The sequence below is a fragment of the Bombus bifarius genome, unplaced genomic scaffold, assembly GCF_011952205.1.
Source record: "Bombus bifarius isolate JDL3187 unplaced genomic scaffold, Bbif_JDL3187 scf7180000008006, whole genome shotgun sequence".
Lineage (NCBI taxonomy): Eukaryota > Metazoa > Arthropoda > Insecta > Hymenoptera > Apidae > Bombus > Bombus bifarius.
The window spans coordinates 965,041-983,194 of record NW_022884384.1 but is presented as its reverse complement, the minus strand read 5'-3'; the positions used below and the strand labels follow the sequence as shown (position 1 = coordinate 983,194).

The 18,154-nt window shown below is 32.5% G+C and overlaps 5 protein-coding genes across 6 annotated transcripts; 3 read left to right on the top strand and 2 right to left on the bottom strand.

The window, feature by feature from the left end:
* Positions 1-1,776: 1,776 nt before the first annotated feature.
* LOC117206328 (probable pterin-4-alpha-carbinolamine dehydratase) lies at positions 1,777-3,679 on the top strand. 2 transcript variants are annotated; one of them, XM_033445571.1, is made up of 3 exons: positions 1,777-1,892; positions 3,181-3,300; positions 3,406-3,679. In XM_033445571.1, the coding sequence occupies exons 1-3, from the start codon at positions 1,884-1,886 to the stop codon at positions 3,586-3,588; spliced, it is 312 nt and encodes a 103-aa protein (XP_033301462.1). In that variant the 5' UTR covers positions 1,777-1,883; the 3' UTR covers positions 3,589-3,679. The 2 variants fall into 2 exon arrangements, with proteins under 2 accessions (XP_033301462.1, XP_033301461.1); XM_033445570.1 differs by lacking the exon at positions 1,777-1,892 and adding an exon at positions 1,926-2,501.
* Positions 3,680-3,894: 215 nt separating this feature from the next.
* Positions 3,895-5,369, bottom strand: LOC117206327 (succinate dehydrogenase [ubiquinone] cytochrome b small subunit, mitochondrial). The gene is made up of 4 exons (XM_033445569.1): positions 5,123-5,369; positions 4,661-4,797; positions 4,383-4,576; positions 3,895-4,250 (listed from the first exon to the last, which is right to left on the bottom strand). The coding sequence occupies exons 1-4, from the start codon at positions 5,175-5,177 to the stop codon at positions 4,031-4,033; spliced, it is 606 nt and encodes a 201-aa protein (XP_033301460.1). The 5' UTR covers positions 5,178-5,369; the 3' UTR covers positions 3,895-4,030.
* A 345-nt stretch (positions 5,370-5,714) lies between these two features.
* LOC117206329 (pseudouridylate synthase 7 homolog) lies at positions 5,715-8,670 on the top strand. The gene is made up of 6 exons (XM_033445572.1): positions 5,715-6,028; positions 6,106-6,609; positions 6,679-7,152; positions 7,254-8,037; positions 8,118-8,269; positions 8,376-8,670. The coding sequence occupies exons 1-6, from the start codon at positions 5,863-5,865 to the stop codon at positions 8,567-8,569; spliced, it is 2,274 nt and encodes a 757-aa protein (XP_033301463.1). The 5' UTR covers positions 5,715-5,862; the 3' UTR covers positions 8,570-8,670.
* Positions 8,671-10,394: 1,724 nt separating this feature from the next.
* LOC117206313 (gastrula zinc finger protein XlCGF7.1-like) lies at positions 10,395-12,091 on the top strand. The gene is made up of 5 exons (XM_033445541.1): positions 10,395-10,401; positions 10,601-10,768; positions 10,975-11,144; positions 11,318-11,483; positions 11,803-12,091. Exons 1-5 carry the CDS (start codon positions 10,395-10,397, stop codon positions 12,042-12,044), a joined length of 753 nt encoding a protein of 250 aa, XP_033301432.1. The 3' UTR covers positions 12,045-12,091.
* Positions 12,092-12,200: 109 nt separating this feature from the next.
* LOC117206326 (beta-galactosidase-like) lies at positions 12,201-17,800 on the bottom strand. Its single transcript, XM_033445568.1, has 10 exons — positions 17,323-17,800; positions 16,457-16,629; positions 16,118-16,268; positions 15,972-16,035; positions 15,797-15,891; positions 15,238-15,465; positions 14,424-14,595; positions 13,912-14,033; positions 13,366-13,773; positions 12,201-13,090 (listed from the first exon to the last, which is right to left on the bottom strand). Exons 1-10 carry the CDS (start codon positions 17,392-17,394, stop codon positions 12,635-12,637), a joined length of 1,941 nt encoding a protein of 646 aa, XP_033301459.1. The 5' UTR covers positions 17,395-17,800; the 3' UTR covers positions 12,201-12,634.
* Positions 17,801-18,154: the final 354 nt, after the last annotated feature.

Below are 18,154 nucleotides of genomic sequence, written 5' to 3'. Positions count from 1 at the left end.
CACGGATCGCCTCGACGCTGACACGAATAAGTGAAATGAAATTCATTGATCGAACAGCACACGTTTCGAGTGATAATTGATCGAACTTCGACTGACAGTCTGACTCGTGTTCTTTATCTTAGAAAGGCAAAGAACGTCTTCGAAAATGGAGATTCTCCCCGTATTATCTTCTCTTATCTTCCGTATAATTTCGTTCTTTTGAACGATATATCTATGTAATAATCGAGGGTTTAAAAAACAGGTGGTCTGAGCATCGATATCTTTGATTGGAACAAACTGTGAATAAAACCTAATGTACTTTTTCCAACGCTACACACAAGCGTAGTTTTTGGTTTGAAAATTGATAAGAAAATTCTGCAAACAAATAGATTTTATGTATCGTGTTCGTTATTTATAAAAAATACACTTACGTACCGCTTTCCTATTGAAATAACGACATAATTTTGTGATCTTTCATTCAATTATCTAAACATCAATTATCTAATCACAAGTTAATTACACTTAATCTGGAAATTAACTGTGTCAGGTAAAACAATGAACAAGAATTAACTAATGATTTGTAGAAGTTGAGAAACATGAAATATGATCAATTTCCTTCGTTGAAATAGCAGTGAGACGCGTGATTTAAGCAATAGTTCTTCTCAAGTACGTAATTTGTAAAAGTAATCGGTAGTCTTTTAAATTAATTATATTCACTTCGTTATGTACGAATTAATAATTCATTCAGATGCATCACGTTGGTTATTATTTGCCGATAACGTTTGAGAATTAATAGATTAACGCGTTTAACATAACGTTCCCCGTTTTATAAATGTGAATGTAAAAGTGAGGCAACGCAACGAGAAGAGCGAGTAAAAGGTTTATAATCGCAATCGGTATCGTCGAAGCTAACCACATGTATGGATGAAAGTCTTTGTACGAGAGACGGCCTAAACGGAGCAATTAAAAAGGAATTACTAAGAAATAGACACGAATCTCACAATTTAATATCTTTATAATAAAATGACGCAATTCATAAATCCAATAATCAAATCATAAAATAGTTAAACATCGTAATTACGTCAGCAATATTATTCGCTGTACATCAACTGGTGAAATTACAATCAAAATGAAATTTAGATTTTATTATAACAAAAACATTATCGCGAGGAAGGTAAATTTAATATTAAAAGTAAATTAATGTTAAATATAAAAAGCTATTATGTATGGAATATATGTTAAAATTATTACATCATTCCATTGATCCATTATCGTCTAAAATAGAGGAGTCCTTTTCTTCTCTAAAAAGATATAATAAACAATCAATTGCCTTTTCTTGGATCAGCTTATTTCAATTATTGTGCGAGTTTGTTATTCTTATATTTGAATATCTTGGTCAGAAAGGCATGAACTTTTCCATACAACCGCAGAATTAAATAATAAATCGATGCTACTGTGGAACTAGGTTTTTGTCTATGCTAACGTAGAACTAGGTTCTTGTCTACGGTAGAACTGACTCAATGCAGCACTTGGCCGCTTGGTGCAGCGTTTCTTCTCGAAGGTCAACTTAATGTTATGAACGTGAATACTTTCTGTTCCTCTCTGCTAGTAAATATTACGATCATACAAACCGGTCTCAACACTCATATACCAAATCCTAGGGAAAACGGTCCGAAAATTGAGCTGTGACTAGTTGTGAAAAGTCAACATGGAAGACAAAAAGGTTCTCGTTCTACGCATGCGTGACATGGTACGAATGTCTCAAATAGAGACAGAGACACTCTATTCATCTCTGTCTGTCTCGCAAGAACGCGGATTTTGTTATCCTTCCATGTTGATTTACACAATTAAACACGACTCAATTTTCGTACAGTTTCCCCTAGCGAGTGTCGAGACCTGTTTATATGATCGTGGTATGTGTAAGTGATTAATTTATGTAGTGATTTGAAAGAAACGGCGATACTTACATAAATATAATCTACTTAATAAATAACAGTAGAACTATTTAATAATAAAACTAAAATAGTAATGTTAAGAGTACTTGATATTTTTTTTTTAAGATAATAATTTACCGATAAGGTTATGTTTACGATATATTAAAACAAATTAAAATTTCAAATCATTCTTATGATTCATACCCAAGAATCTTTACATATTATATTGCGCTTAATTTTTTGTAATCCGAGAGTAAAATAAATCTTGAATCGTAAATCTTGTATTACATAAGGAAATAAACGCACGGAAATTTTATTAATACTTTAAGACAATATATGTATGATATTGAACTGGAACACGTAATAATATAATAAAGGTCTTTAAGAACAACTCATCATGTAATATTGAAATATTTACTTGTGATACATAAAGTCTTTCGACATAATCAAGGAAAAAGAAAGTATAAAATTATGTCGACTTTAACGCGCATGCGACTTATGAATGGTGGGGGAATACTACGGGGAAAGATATTCCATATTTTCGATCGAAGAAGTATATCTGCTCCTGCTTTAAAAAAGAACAAAATGGTAAGATTATTATAATAAATTTATAACATTATATATTGCAGAACGTATTATTGTTGTTAATATTTTATGAAAATTAAAATATTTAACCTACAGGAATATGTGCGTGTATCAATTGGAAATTTTATAAATAATCCGCGAACATTAATTTGAAATCTTTATGATAAATTTCGATCTTCTGTTTCATATTATTGAAATTGATGTTTAACTCTGTTTGCAAATTTTTATTGTTTTAAACAAATGAATAATATGTAAAAGCATATATTATTTGTATACTTACACATGAGACATCGTCATTTTTGGGCGTAACAAGTGGTTGAGATCTATTGCATACAAATTGTAATTTTTCATAATTAAAAAGGCAGCAGTTACGAAAAAAATTATTATTAATCAGTTAAAAAGTAAATTTTATATTTATGCAGAAAATTTATTTTTCCGGATTATATACTATTGCGAAATAAGGAGCGATTGAAGCATTGATCTGACATTCCTGTTACTAATATCGTCAGGGAAAACTTTTTGCTTAATTAAAATTGTTTTAAATAGCAATGAATTTTATTAAAAGATTATGTTTATGTAGTTTTGTGATTAAAATTTGAATAAACTTATTACTTGACAAATATATTAAATAGTAATTTAAATTAAACTTAATACATTTTTTAAAAATATATCTTATTTTTAGGGAAAACTTACTCAAGAAGAACGAGAAAAGGATTTAAAACCATTGTTATCTAATGGTTGGTCTGTGCAACAAAATAGGGATGCTATTTATAAGGAATTTTTATTCAAAAACTTTAATCAAGTATGTTTCACTTTAAAAATTAATCTTTTATGATATATATCACTTTATACTATATTTTTAATGTTATAGATAAGTTATATATTTTTTACATATTTATGTTGACAGGCATTTGGTTTTATGACAAAAGTTGCATTGCAAGCAGAAAAAATGGATCATCACCCTGAATGGTTCAATGTTTACAACAAAGTAAACATTACTTTGTCTTCTCATGATGTAAATGGTTTATCACAGAGGGATGTAAAACTTGCATCCTTCATAGACAAGGCTGCTAAAGTGGGAGAAAACTAAATATTAATTTACAGGATAATTTTTAAATAATTACAATGGATGAATGATATGTTTCTATGATAATAATGTTAATAATGTTCTAGAATTTTTTGATGTTATAAAAATTATATTACATACATATAAATGCTGTAGGTATATTTGTTTCATATTTGTTTTATACTATGACTTCTATAAATAAATACATTTTATTTAATTCAAATTACTTGTAGAATTAATTTGTATTCGTTATGCTATCACAATTTATATATTATCTAGAACAATGAAAATGGATTTTTATAACTATTATTTAAATAATGCAATAAATTATTTAAAGACAAATAATTTATTTCTGAATAATTTATGATAAAGAGAATTTCAAAACATCTAAGTTAACATATTCATGATCTAATCAAAATATGTAGTAATTAGGAAACTATTCTAATCAAAATATATAACAAAGGAATTATTCTTCATCAGAGGCAGGTATGGTTCGTGGGGGTGTTTTGCCAATTGCCCAAGCATCTTTCACAGCTCTTGAAACCCCAGGACCATTATTTATGAGTACAAACAGACCACACAGTGTAACTGCTGAGATCATAAGCAATGTAAAGTGCAGAATTTTTGGCACTACAGGTCCAACAACACTAGGACGTGCATAGTCTGTAATAACAGCTTCCAAACCCCTATATAATATGTGTTACAATATAATAAAAACACATTAAATCTATATAAAAATAAAGAAATAAAAATATTCTGCAGTATGCAAAAAATCATATGTGGTGTGATATCAATAATTTTTTAAAATGAATAATTACCAATGTGAGTGCATTACGACTAATACAGACATTATACCATCAAGAATTGGATTTTCTGCTATTAAAGCAGCAGGTATCAAAATTGGTAGTGCTGTTGAAACAACTCTTTCCATGACCCACAAACGTACATGATCACCTGTGGGTGTACTTGCGTTGCGGCTTATTTGTGTACCTAAAGTGGTAGTTGCTGGGAACTAAAACATATTTACAATGAAATATATATCACAGAAAAGAACTTATAACATAAATATTTGAAATAAATGTTATAACACCAATACCTTTGTTAAGCAATTGGTTTTATTGATAGTTGTACCATAATTTAAACATTGTCTAACGTTGGCAAGACTACTAGATGTTCTACCAAATTGAGGTAGTTTGCAAGAATTTGCAAAAAGATTAGATTTTGAAAGTAATTCTGTAAAAATAAAAATGATATGATTTGTATTCTAATTTGGATTGTCTGTATAAAGATTAAATGTTTAATCGAATATTTAGAATATACTAAAAATTATATTAATTTTACATATTCATAAATCACAAGTAATGATCTAATTATCTTATATTATGTATACAGATTTTGTATTTTAGTTTATAATAATACATTATATCAAATAATATCACAATGATTAAAGATATAGAAAAATTTGTTCGATAAGGTTATGTCAATGTCATTCAAAATAGTAAAAATTATATAAATCAAAACAATTTATATATCTTTTCATATTTCAAACCCCACTTACCTAGTTGTTTAACCTTATGAATGATGGTGGGAGATACTACTTTCTTTAAAATCATTTTGTTATTGTAAAATACAAGACTTTTAAATCTGCACTTGTTTGTAGAGAACGGTGAACTATGAACTCCTCTTTAACTTTTTATGACAATTAAATATTACGATTCTAATCTCCTATAAAAGTATGTGTGTATAATTATAGAGATGAATTTTCTGTATCGACTATTTTCACCTCGATTATTTCGTTCGACTTATCGAATGATTGCAACGATTATTTAATTTGATCTGAATATTTTGATTACGTATAATGTAAGTTGACAATAAATAATTTGTAAAGTGAAATGTTTTTATTATAATAAAATGTTTTACAAAAATAATTTCGTTCTCTTATACTTTTACTTCTACATTAAGTTCAGTTGAATACAAACAATTTTATTAGTTTATATTTATTATAAATATATATTAATATATATACTCTTTTTTGTAATAATATCTTTTATAATAATATATATACTCTTTTTTGTAATAATATCTTTTATAATATTTAATTAATCAGAAAATTACAAGATACTTGAAATTATCTGAAAATTGTTCCTGGTTGAGAAACACTGCTTCGAAGTACGTGATTTACCAGGTTATAGTCTTGTACTTGCAAATAACAATTCGTTTCTGATATTATACTTATGTTGAATTTTTAAGTGAGAAAATAAAATTTGAGAAAATTTGACAAACAAATTATTAAATGCAATGTCTGAGACAGTAATTAAAAATACCGATTCTGGAAACAACTTGAATCATAATATTAAACAAGAATTTGCACAAGAATGTACGTCTGAAAAATATAAAAAAAATTTTAGAAAAGATAATAAATGGAGCGGTGATTACAGAAAAAATAGAAGATCGTATAACAGTGGTAAGCTTTCAGAAGAAACATATTTTAAATATCATTTTTGCGAAACCAATCCTTTCACGTTTGAAATTTTTTTAAAGGATTCCGAAATAATAATTTTGGCAATAAACCTTTTAAACGTAATTTTAATAATTGGTCGAATTTCCAATCAAATGGAAAAAGAAAGAAATTGAAAGTTGGAAACAGGCTAAAGGAATGCGATGTTGGAATTACAGAGTTTATAGGAAATGATGGATTTTTTGGTGTTATTAAAGAAAGATATACAGATTTTCATGTTAACGAAATTGCTCTTGATGGACAAATCGCTAAATTAACAAATCAAGACATTCCATCAGATGGAGAAGATGACAAAAATTTACAAGACTTAAAAAAGATGATATCGGATACTCTTTGGAATCAACTACAGAAATTAAAAGAATCAGAAGAATCTACCATGGAAATTGATGTAACGAACATGGATAAGGATCAGCGTAGAGCAATTCATAGAATTGCTACGACAATGAAGAATATTATTAGCCAAACTATAGATAAGGAAAATAAAAAGATCATGATGATTTTACCAAATAAAAATAATAGCAGTGCTGGTATGTTATATCCATTTTCAATTCAAAATGTATTATTATTGATTTATATATGATACATTTTGCCCTCAGGTCGTAAATTCCGGAGAGATAAACGGGTAGATTGGAAAAAGCGAGGAGAATATTGTTACTTTTTGTTACACAAAGTGAATATGGATACAATGGATGCTCTGAATCAATTAGCCATGAATTTACATTTAAGGCCAAATAATTTTAGTTATGCTGGAACAAAGGATCGTAGAGCATGGACTACTCAATGGGTTAGTGTCAGGAAAGTTTTACCCACAGATATATTAAGAGCAGCAAAAAATGTACGTGGAGCATATGTAGGAAACTTTAAATTTGAAACAGAATCTTTGAAACTAGGCATGTTGAATGGTAATTCCTTTAGAATTGCTTTGAGAAACGTCAGCGGAACAGATGAGCAAATTGAAAAAACCATGATTTCTTTGAGAGATCATGGATTTATAAATTACTATGGTCTGCAAAGATTTGGTACTGTAGCTACTATTCCAACTTATGAAATAGGCAAAGCTTTACTTCAAGGTAATTCTCTTAATTTAATTTACACAACAATTTAACTTTTCTAATTTTGTGCAAACTTTGTCTAATATAAGAGTATATATTTTGTATTGTACAAAAAATAGGTAAATGGAACGAAGCGATCAATTTAATTTTGAAGCCTAGAGAAGAAGAACAGGACGAAGACTTGGTAGAAGCTAGAAAAATATATGAAGAAACTAAAGATGCAAGTGCTGCATATAACAGGATTAGAAGATATGATAAAATAGAGGCTACACTTTTAAAGGGTCTTAGTATATCTGGTATTCATAATCCTCAAGGTGCTTTGGATTCAATACCCAGGAATGCTCGCTTAATGTATATTCACGCCTATCAAAGTTTTGTATGGAATTATATGGTATCAAGAAGGATAAAAGAATTTGGAAGAAATCCTATAGTAGGGGATTTAGTATATGGAAAAAATGTAAAACATAATGATAACGAAGGAGAATTTGTTTATGATAATGGAAGCGAACTTGCAACTGAAGGTAATGAAGAACCTATTAAAAAAATAAGTAGACTTGAAAGCGAAATGGATGTAGACGTAAAGATCGAGAAATCTTCTGAAGCATCTGAAGAATTATCAAATACTTTGGTAGAAGAAGTAACAGGTGCTGCAGAATGTTGTCTTAAAATAGACGAGAGTACACAGCAAAGTGGAACTACTAATGAAAAAGATGAAAGCGATGATTCATATAATCTTCCTATGGTAAAAATTCTTGAAGAAGAAGATTTATCAAATTATACTTTGGCAGATGTATTAATGCCTCTAGTTGGCTGGAAAGTTACATACCCACCTTATGCTAAACCATGGTTTGATGAGTTTTTAGCAAAAGATGGATTAACTACTGACCTGAGACAGAAGAATAAGTAAGTTACCAAAAATGAATTTTCGACCTATTATTTTTGTGTTATAATATTTTTTATGTTTTATATCTATTTAATTTTAGAAAATATAATTTGGGAGGTGCCTATAGAAGGATATTGCAAATTCCTTCAAATTTATCTTGGAACATTACGCATTATTCGGAGAAACATAGCGATCTTATTATGTGCGATATGGACGAAATGAGGAGGTCATCAGCTCCAAAAAATGATCCAAGTATAATCTTTCACCGCTATATTTTTCAATTTTTCAGCGTACATTAAGATATTTTTATTTTTTATTAAAAGCTAATAAATATGCGTGAAATTTTCCAATTTTTCAGAGGGGCAATATAAAGCTTTAATAATAGAAATGTCTTTAAAATCTTCTACATATGCAACTATGGCGTTGCGCGAAATTTTAAAATCTGATACTTCGCCGCAAGCACAAGCTGCTCATTCTGCTGCATGTAACATGGAGGTAGAGAATTCAAGCACTTTGAAAGATCTTGCAGAGAGCGAAAATACTAGTATCTGAAGCAATATAAAGCTGTGATAACTTCCTTGTACGATTAAATAAAATATGAAAACCACTATTCCTATTAAAATGTAATTTAAAATATTTGATGACATATAAGTCATTTTGACGTATAAGTTCATTTTACTTCTATCTCATTTCCATATAAACAGATAAAAATGTTTAGTGACAAAGGAATACATTTTATTTTTATCTTAAGTTTCGAGTTTAAAGTTTATCATTTTGTTTCGATTATTTTTACATTTTTCAAATGTGAAGTGATTTCAAAAATGAAATAATATTGTTTTTATTTTTACATATATACATATAATGAAGAACAATAAACTTTGAAATATTCAACATCTGTGTATTTCTTTAAAAATGTATCTCAATTTTATAAACTGAAAGGTGTGGTATCATCTACTTTAAAGCTTAAAATAGGGAGGAAGCATCTTCGAAATCGATCTTTTACGATAATGTTGCGATGTACATAGTATATATAAATCGGGGTATTGTCACGTGTGGTCGATGAAGAAGCGATTTGTAATGATTCCGAGGAGACTTCTATAGCGTTAATATCCTCTCAGGTGACAAACGAGGGAATGACGCTGCAGGACGTCCGGCGTCCCGATGCCATACGACAAATTATCTCACCTCCGCTCTGGCCGAATACCGTGAAAAATCGCCGATATCGTGACGAAGCGTTACTGTTCAAAAACGTATCGTTCTATTGGGATAATTAAGCGTTATTTTAGTTTAATCTCATTATACAGCATCTTCTCATAATAAATATTAACACACGGACGGAATTATTGAAGTTATTAGAAATTTAAAGTTGTTACATTGCAATTAATAAAACACAATGTGAAAATAAATAAAAGTGTTATCGGATTGCAATATGTTACTGTAGTTTAATAAATAAATTGTAAGGCATTGAATATCAATTGATTAATCTTGTAATTATAGATTCAATAATGTAAATGTTTGATTGGAATACATTGTTTTTTTGAAAATATTTAATGCCAAAAAGGAAGAATTTTAAGCCAGACGTACAATTATGATTGAGCAAATGCTTCAAACGTTAGGAAATATTTCTTGGAATATTTTTTAAACATGCTTATTGTAGGAAATGTGGTTTGTTGCATGACTTTTACTTTACGCGAGAATGCGATGTCATTCGAACATCTTTGGTACTGGTTGGCACTATAGAATAATAGGAAGCACAATATGGAGTGACAATATGTTATTTAACTATTAACTATATTGTAGTATTTCTCTTACGTAGCAAGTTTAAGAGATAGCTTTTATTTTCTCCTCTCAAATAATGCAGATCATGGAAGTACATGTAGAGTATTTAATTCTTAATATGAAAATTCTTGCGATTTTTCGATATCATAAAATAAATTACCAAATCGTTTATTGATAGCAAACAATCGAATAATAAAAAGTTATAGTCACAAAAGACCATCAATTTCTTAAATACTTCATTTTTTGTAAAAGTACGAAAATTAAATTATAATTTATTACATAATTATATATCAAGTTCACTAGAAGATATTTTGAAGTATTTTATATCATCGTGATGCTGTGTATGTAATAAAAAGGTGTATCAAACTCCGCCCCCCTGAAGAAATACCGCCCTCCCGACATGCGCCTTCGTCGCCGCAACCCTCTTTCTCACCTGTAATCGCTTGCATATGTTTGGAGCAGCGACCACCTAATTCGAATTTACCCTTCTTCATGTTTGGATTCTTCGACGAGGTGCGGGAAATTTTATTGTTGGTGTTATACGTGAATTTTTTCCAGATATCGTCGCCCTTAAGAAAGATTTTAAAGAAAGTTTGTAATGTCTGGTAAGAGTGGAATACAATTAAATAAGTAACATTTTTAGATTAGAAACAACTTTAAATTTCTCTACCACGAGAGGAAATTTTTAACACGTCATCTTCGACTTTTAATAAATCTCTTAAAGCGTATCGCGCAAATTAAAATAAGTTTTGCTTTTCATTTTGTTCGATTAATGTTTTGTTATTTTATCGTTGAATGAAACAGTGTGCAGCGTAGCGCAAGATGCGCCGTTAGATTTGAGTTGTCGCAATCCCGAAAGAAAAACGAATTTGTTAAATTCTTCGAAATTTCAAAGATGTTTACCTTGTCAAACGTGTGGCAAAAATTTTGACAGACCTTCCTTGCTCAAAAGGCATTTACGTACCCATACAGGTCAGTGTTAATTTACTTTGTTAATTATATTACAGAAACTCGAATATAGTAATTGGAATTTTAATTTCACTCGGATGAAGTATTCTTACAATTTTATCATAAGTAACATAGATCATAGATTTAGAATTAAGATATCTAACAAATAGACAATTTTTATTGGAATAAAATTAAATTTCAAAGAAATGACAAATTACGCTCATTAATAGGTGAAAAGCCACATGGTTGCGCCGTCTGTGGAAAGATGTTCAGTACAAGCAGCTCCTTGAATACACATGTCAGAATACACACCGGAGAACGGCCACACGAATGTCCAATGTGCGGAAAGCGTTTCACTGCTTCGTCAAATTTGTATTATCATCGAATGACACATTATAAGGTTTCTATTAGTCTTTGATATTTATTAATCTTCGTTTAACCCTTTCAACTATGCATAAAGCGTGGCGAGTAAAATAAGCAAACAAGCGTACTTTTGTTTAATTTGCTGTTGCTTGTTGTAAACGATATCGCAATGTTTAATGTGTAATACTGACAGTAAAATGCAATATGCAGGAAAAACCGCATAAATGCAACGAATGCGGACGTTCTTTTCCAACCCCTGGTGATTTAAGAGCTCATGGGTATTCTCACAGTGGTAACTGGCCGATGCGATGTTCGGTTTGCAATCGAGGATTTTGTAAACCTGGAGCTCTACATCATCACATGCAAGTGCACAGTGGTAATTAATATTAATTAGACATGGCGAAATGTAAGAACTAACAACCGATGGATCTTTGACAGTCTGTGAACGATATCATAGAGTAGGAGTAATTTTTTCTTTTCGAAAATAATAATTTCTCATTTATAAAAATAAATTCACATGCTTTAAAACGTTTGTATGAAGGTATATATGTATTGTAATTGTTCGTCTTTAGGTATCTTTATATCTTAATCGATGCTTCGAGCTTTTATCGAAAGATCAAGCTTGTTATGCTATACTATCTGTGATATCCATTTCATAGAATAAAATAAGAGCTGAATCGTTGATTTCTTTTCAGGAAACAGGCCATATCGTTGTAACATATGCAAGAAACAATTTGCCATGATAAATAATTTACGATCGCACGAGCAGTCTCACGATCTCGATCTGCCAATTCGAAATACCACCGCTAATTCTTCAAACGCAGAAAACGAAATATCGATTAATGCGTTTACTTTTGAGGAAGTAAACAGGAACCATTTACAACTTTCCGCGATTTATTCTTGGACTTCTTGGATACCTTTTCATTATCCCAAGTAATTAAATTAATCGAAGTGTACGATACGTTGAACACATAGTATAAATATAGGCTGTAAGCAAATCTTATCTGTGTAATAAATCAAACGAGCACATCTACGTATGCCCGAAATTAGATCGTCACCGATTATTATTATCGTTATTAATTTCGATTCGACCTCAACGTAACGTTTATCTTTTAATAAGCTGGCTTTACGATAATTATAATTAGACTACGAATTTGTACGCGTTCGTGGGAAATTTCAAGCTGCAAAAGATGCGCAAAGTGCACCTGATATACGAAATTCTATAAAATATCCAAAGTATAATTCTCGTTATAATATTTCGTATGTTAAACAATTTTCTACGCTTCGCCTTTTTAATTATCTTTGTAAAAAGCACGCACGAATATCCACAGTCGAACTGTAATAACGAATTAGGGCAATATACTAATCGAGAAATTTCCAATTGCGTATCAGTATAAAATTTATTTTCTTCGTACAATTTCCCACGGAACATCATTACGCAGCGATCATCCTGGACACGGTTCGCGATAACCGGCCTTTTAAGAACGCAGAAGACTAAAAGCTTCGTAAAAGTTTTCCGAGCAGCGATTAGACTAAAACACGTATATCGTTCGAGTTATCCTGGCTATTGGAATATCGAACTTTGTGGTCAAGAATTGGTTCGTTTTGCAACTTCATCTCCTTGGACATCGGTATATATTCCAATTCAACCAGCAACAACTCGTTTTCACCTGTTCTCAAATATGATGCAGGAACGTAGAGAGTGATTTGAGGACCAGCCACCGGCCAATATCGACCTAAATTGCGTCCGTTGACGAAAGCGACTCCCTTGCCCCAACCATCGGTGTTTAGATAAGTGTCTATCGGTTGGCCAGAGATTGAAAAGTTTCCTCGAAGTATAACTGGGCCATTGATAAGAGTTTTGCTTATGGATAGGCTGGATTCGATGTCGTCGAGAGGAGTAGACGGGACACTATCCAGACGGAATCCAGTCATTTTCCAAGGGCCAAGGGAAATGCCGTTTAGAGTTACCTCCGAAACACCCTAGTAGACAGAAGGAACATTCAACGAATAAGATAATACGCGAATTTATCGTTATTTTTATAGCTACGTAAGATCATCCTATTTTCTTCGCGATTTCTCATTCGAATAATGCGCTGTTCAAACGTTGGCGGCTCAGAGAAACGAATTCGATCGGCAGAAGTTCGGTTAGGCTAGCTTTAAAATTTGTTTCTCAGTGTCTAAGAAAAATCAGACTACCACGCGTTGATCCACTTCGATGCAATTGTGTCAAGGAACAATGAAATCGACTAGCTGACCTTATAATCGCGAAGTCCACTTCCATAGTTCAATCGTCCTTGGTTCTCGACCAGTAGCTTCAGTCTTCGTCCGTAAAGATCCTTTATATTTATATCGTAGATATTATCGGTACGACTTAGAAATCCAACGAGATGATCGTCTACGTAGACCAACGCTCTGTCCCGAACCTTGGCGCGTAAAATCGCGGGATCCGGACGGCCACGTACTAGATCGGTCTCGTATAGTACCAGCCAATGAGGCAGTCCCAGTTTTTCGAACGTCAATGGGTTCGTTGCTTCGACCGTGATCGTTCCAAATAATTGTCGGGCACGAGGTTCGAATAATTGTAGAATTGGCACTAGAAGAACCGTACCGTAATCTCCTTTTGGAGATGGTGATGGAAGGGGCACGTTTGGCAATGGCAAATACTGTAGGAAAAAATCGATGCTATTTAACGAGATGTAAGAGTAACGTATACCACGATTTTTATATTTATTATTATTATAAATTGGGGGGGGGGAAAGACAAGAACGTTGTCTGGTTTCTTGAAGAATCGCGAATAATACCTTGGATATGACATTTCTGATCGCGAAGTACTTCGGCGTTGGATCACCAGCTTCGGTTAACGGAGCATCGTAATCGTAAGAGGTCAATTGCGGGTTGTATGCGTTGTGGCCACCGTTAGCACCTGTGGCATCGTGCGTTTGAGTTAGTATCTATGTACGTTATACAGCTGTCGAGGCTGTAGTCTTATCATATCGATGAGACGAAGAGTTTCTGAATATTAAGATTTATTATACAAGTATATGTCAATAAAATATACGATTAAATTTTGCAATTAATAAACCGATAGTTCTCCCGTCCGTTGAGAAGGCTATCTAGGAATATTATGTAAATTTTCTTCTCGGAAAAGGAACTTGCAGATGTGACACATGCACCGAGAATTTTCTTTTTTATTTCTTTTTTGATATTTTTCAACGATTTGACGCGTGTTCTAGCCATTTTTTTTAAGGAAAAATTGAAAAAAATTGTTCTCAATTTTTCGTTGGAATTAGAAAATTAGAAAAATTATACCAACCAGCGGTATAGCCAAAATTTGTTCCACCGTAGAACATGTATATGTTAACAGAAGCACCCAAAGATAGCATTTCATCTAAGGTTTTCGTAACTGTTGCAGTTTGTACTCTTTGAAACGGTTCCCGCCAGTGTGACAACCATCCGGGATAAAATTCAGAATTTACTAAGGGACCCTAAAGAGAAACGAAACATAGCCATTTAACAAGAAAAAATGATTAAGAGTTATACAATTTGACCGACAAGTCGTTTAAAAAGATAAATAGAAAAAGTGGAGCAATTGTTTCTCATTAGTATCTCGTTCGAATTAAGTTCTACTGATTTTACGTAAAAGCGTATTTCAAATACGTAAATCTAAACGCGTATTCTACGTTTTGAACACTGGCAACTGGCATATTACGAATGCCTCTGATCTTACTCGTAGGTTTTAACCTTACGTGATACAACACTTATAACGCGATGTAGCCTTGAAGGAGAATGTGCATATGTCGGTATACACTGCACACGTGTCTAACAACTGTTGCGTTATACACATTCGTTATATACATATATTTCCATATAAAGTCATATTTAAATAACGAGAGCAATAAATGTGTCACGAAACCTGTCCACAAATATTGTATAAAATTGGAGATAAATGTATTTTATACGTATATGCATGAAATTCAATCAAAATACTTGCTGTTATATCACCGATATTGTCAGTTCAATACGAAGTCTATCTAATTAAAAATTCACGTTTAATAATTGTAATTGTACGATGATCAAAGATCGATATGTGTAAATTATTACGATTTTAATTATTCGTAGATACTTGCACGTGGCTGATACATGCGCATTATTTCAAAGTTTTTCGTCACGTTCGTGTTGGACCCAAAATCGACGGTGGCATAAACCTCTGGTACAAATCCGCAACGTAGCATATTCGGGTTTGATCCATCGGTCGAATACAGAAGTGCCTTCGTACCAATCTTCTGTCTCATTATGTCTCTAAGCCGAATTAAGTATTCCGTGTCACACGCGTAACTTCCATACTCGTTTTCCACCTAAAACATCATCGAAATTCCACGATCGCCACTATGATTTCGTTTTTAAGAAATTCGCAGTTCGACGATTGTTAATATATTTTTGCGAACCTATTTCGGAGTCTTACTACTTCTCTTCGCTTCACGCCGAATTATCGGACAAGTATTTTTTAGGAATTGTATCGCCAATCTTTCTTAAAAACGTTAGAGAGAAGTATATTTTGTTTCTTAGAAGAACTAAAAGTAACAAACGATGATATTTCGAGAGCGGACCAAAACGTGTTCTTTTCCGAATGAAGTATCATTGCGTTTAAAATGATAGTTATTTGTCACGAAAGTATCTTTTTCGTACCTGAACCATTATTATAGGTCCTCCATTTCCTCTTAGGTAGGGCCGAACTTTGTCCAATACTTCGTTTAAATATATTTCTACGTATTTCATGTATCCTGCAAAGCGGAAGGAGAACTTCGATTACGAGATAAATCTTAGAAATAACCTGCAGTTAAAAATCGTTAAAAATTCCCACGTGGATCGTTCGTGCGCAAATTTATGTCCGGTACTCGTCCTAGTAACCAGTATGGAAGTCCACCCTGAATATAAAACATATTATTTATTTTCATGAACGATGAAATAGAAAATGAAAAAATACAACATTTTTCGAGAAATACTTACAAAATCTCTCTCCGCGCAGATGTAAGGGCCTGGCCTCAGAAGCACGAACAAACCTTCTTCCTGAGCGATGTTTATGAACTCTACTACATCCGCGTCACCTGTCCAATGCCATTCGTTTTCAGTCGGTTGATGAAGATTCCATTCCACGTATCTGCGGACAAAATCGCGAGAAGAATGTTCGCCTTCGAAATTAAAGCGGTAAGATATGAATGAGAAGCAAAAGCATCCAATATTGCAATTTTCGAACGATGAGAACGATTTAATCGTAAACTTTGACGTAGGAATAAATTCATTTGATTCGATTAGCGGTGTACCGATAATGAGAAAAAGATAACTCACGTTGAAACAGCGTTTAACCCGGCTGCTCTCATTTTTTTTAAACGATCTCTCCAATATTGCCTGGGCGTTCGGAAGTAATGAAAACTGCCGGATATGTATCGGAAGGGTTTTCCATCCAGTAGAAATTGGTTGTTCTCGTAATCGACCTCGAAGCTGAATCTCGACTGCGTATCCTGGAATTGCGAAGTTACGAATCTGAGAATTTCTTCTCAAAATCGCCGCATATCTCTCTATTATTTCGTTGACCAACTTAAACGGTGCAAACACACTTATTCAATTACAGAGTGTGCCGCATTGCTACAGCCACGTAAACTGCGTTTCCAAATCCAAACGAATTGTCCGATTGAAGGAACGCGTTGGACGACCGATGAAAAACAGAATATTTCGTTAGTCGAGTTCACGCGATAGATCGATTCGCTAATATTTCAGAAGCATTTGGTAAAAATCTCGAAAGACTAAGCGACTATACTTCAATATGATACCTTAAATGTAATAAAACACCTGCTATTAGATTACTATTAAAAGGTGCATATATATCAGGCGTCGAGAAATACTCGATTTCGATTATTAGCGGTTTGAGCGTCATTTTCTTATAAAAATTGCAATGCTCGAACGAATAGTAATTTCCTTGTAAAAAAAAAAAATTGAAAAAGGAACAAAAAAATTGGTCGCGATCTCCTACTATAAAATATCTGTACAAAAATAATCGAAAAACATGATTTTAAATTCTAACTCCTTAAGACACAGTTAAAAGAAAAAAAAAAGAAACATTCGTAGAACAAATACAGCTACGATTTAAATTATACTTTGCTTTACATCTAAATCTTAAACTATTCTTGGAAACAAATATTTCTCACGATACTTACATTGTTTACGTGGATGTTCACCACTTCTCCCACAGCACTAGTCACTGCCAAGGTCAGTAAAACGGTCAACATCTTATCCGAATACGTTAGAACTTTGACTGTGTATCTATGTAAAATCTAAAACACTGTGTCTGGAAGCAGTTACATTCGTCGAACTATTATATATGGTCGAGTCGATTTTATCAATGAAATAATGTGTATAACCGCATTTATATTTATGGGACGCATCCTCGTCTTGTTAATAACGGAAAGCAAATAGCTGTTTATTATCGAACTGGAACCGAGCTAACGCAGAGGTTCGTCGTTACGTTCCAGTTTGTCGACGCGATTGGCTGCCTTTGCTGCGTAATGCGCACTCTGACCCGATCGAGGACAGGTCGAGATATCACTGGCCGATATAAGACGTGTCACGGACACTGTACTGACCGATACGGTGGCTTCAGGATGACTGCGGCCCGGATCGGCTGCCACCGGACACGCGAACGATCCGTTACGTGGCCGACAATGGGAACGAGACAGTGTTTTAGAACGGCTGTTCGATTGGGAAAAATCGTAATTTTTATTATTTTGTATTATTTAATTTTTGCTTCTGTTACTTAGCATTTAAATCTCTAAAGATCCTTAATCGGAATATTATTTATTTGTATAAAAATTATTCGTATCCTATAAGCGAGCGTATATGTAACATGTATACGCATATACATAGAAATACTAATCGTCGTTATCCTAAAGAGTGCTTGGTAGCGGTCGGTATTTCTTCTTTTTGTAAAAAAATGTTATTTAAATCGAATTGTTCGTAATTAAGCATTGCAATAAGAAGATTATAAAAATT

Bases quoted from the DNA above. Each gene is read 5' to 3' on its own strand.
- LOC117206313 (XM_033445541.1), top strand. The intron at 10,769-10,974 runs GTCAGTGTTAAT...GCTCATTAATAG, and splicing joins GCATTTACGTACCCATACAG to GTGAAAAGCCACATGGTTGC. The intron at 11,145-11,317 runs GTTTCTATTAGT...TGCAATATGCAG, and splicing joins ATCGAATGACACATTATAAG to GAAAAACCGCATAAATGCAA.
- LOC117206328 (XM_033445570.1), top strand. From the start codon at position 2,385: ATGTCGACTTTAACGCGCATGCGACTTATGAATGGTGGGGGAATACTA. The intron at 2,502-3,180 runs GTAAGATTATTA...TCTTATTTTTAG, and splicing joins CTTTAAAAAAGAACAAAATG to GGAAAACTTACTCAAGAAGA. The intron at 3,301-3,405 runs GTATGTTTCACT...TTATGTTGACAG, and splicing joins TATTCAAAAACTTTAATCAA to GCATTTGGTTTTATGACAAA.
- LOC117206327 (XM_033445569.1), bottom strand. From the start codon at position 5,177: ATGATTTTAAAGAAAGTAGTATCTCCCACCATCATTCATAAGGTTAAA. The intron at 4,577-4,660 runs GTATTGGTGTTA...AATATGTTTTAG, and splicing joins AAACCAATTGCTTAACAAAG to TTCCCAGCAACTACCACTTT. The intron at 4,251-4,382 runs GTAATTATTCAT...CATATTATATAG, and splicing joins GTCGTAATGCACTCACATTG to GGGTTTGGAAGCTGTTATTA.
- LOC117206329 (XM_033445572.1), top strand. From the start codon at position 5,863: ATGTCTGAGACAGTAATTAAAAATACCGATTCTGGAAACAACTTGAAT. The intron at 6,029-6,105 runs GTAAGCTTTCAG...ATTTTTTTAAAG, and splicing joins TAGAAGATCGTATAACAGTG to GATTCCGAAATAATAATTTT. The intron at 7,153-7,253 runs GTAATTCTCTTA...TACAAAAAATAG, and splicing joins AGGCAAAGCTTTACTTCAAG to GTAAATGGAACGAAGCGATC.
- LOC117206326 (XM_033445568.1), bottom strand. From the start codon at position 17,394: ATGTTGACCGTTTTACTGACCTTGGCAGTGACTAGTGCTGTGGGAGAA. The intron at 16,269-16,456 runs GTGAGTTATCTT...TTTTGTCCGCAG, and splicing joins GGGTTAAACGCTGTTTCAAC to ATACGTGGAATGGAATCTTC. The intron at 13,774-13,911 runs GTATTATTCGCG...TTTTTCCTACAG, and splicing joins TCAGAAATGTCATATCCAAG to TATTTGCCATTGCCAAACGT.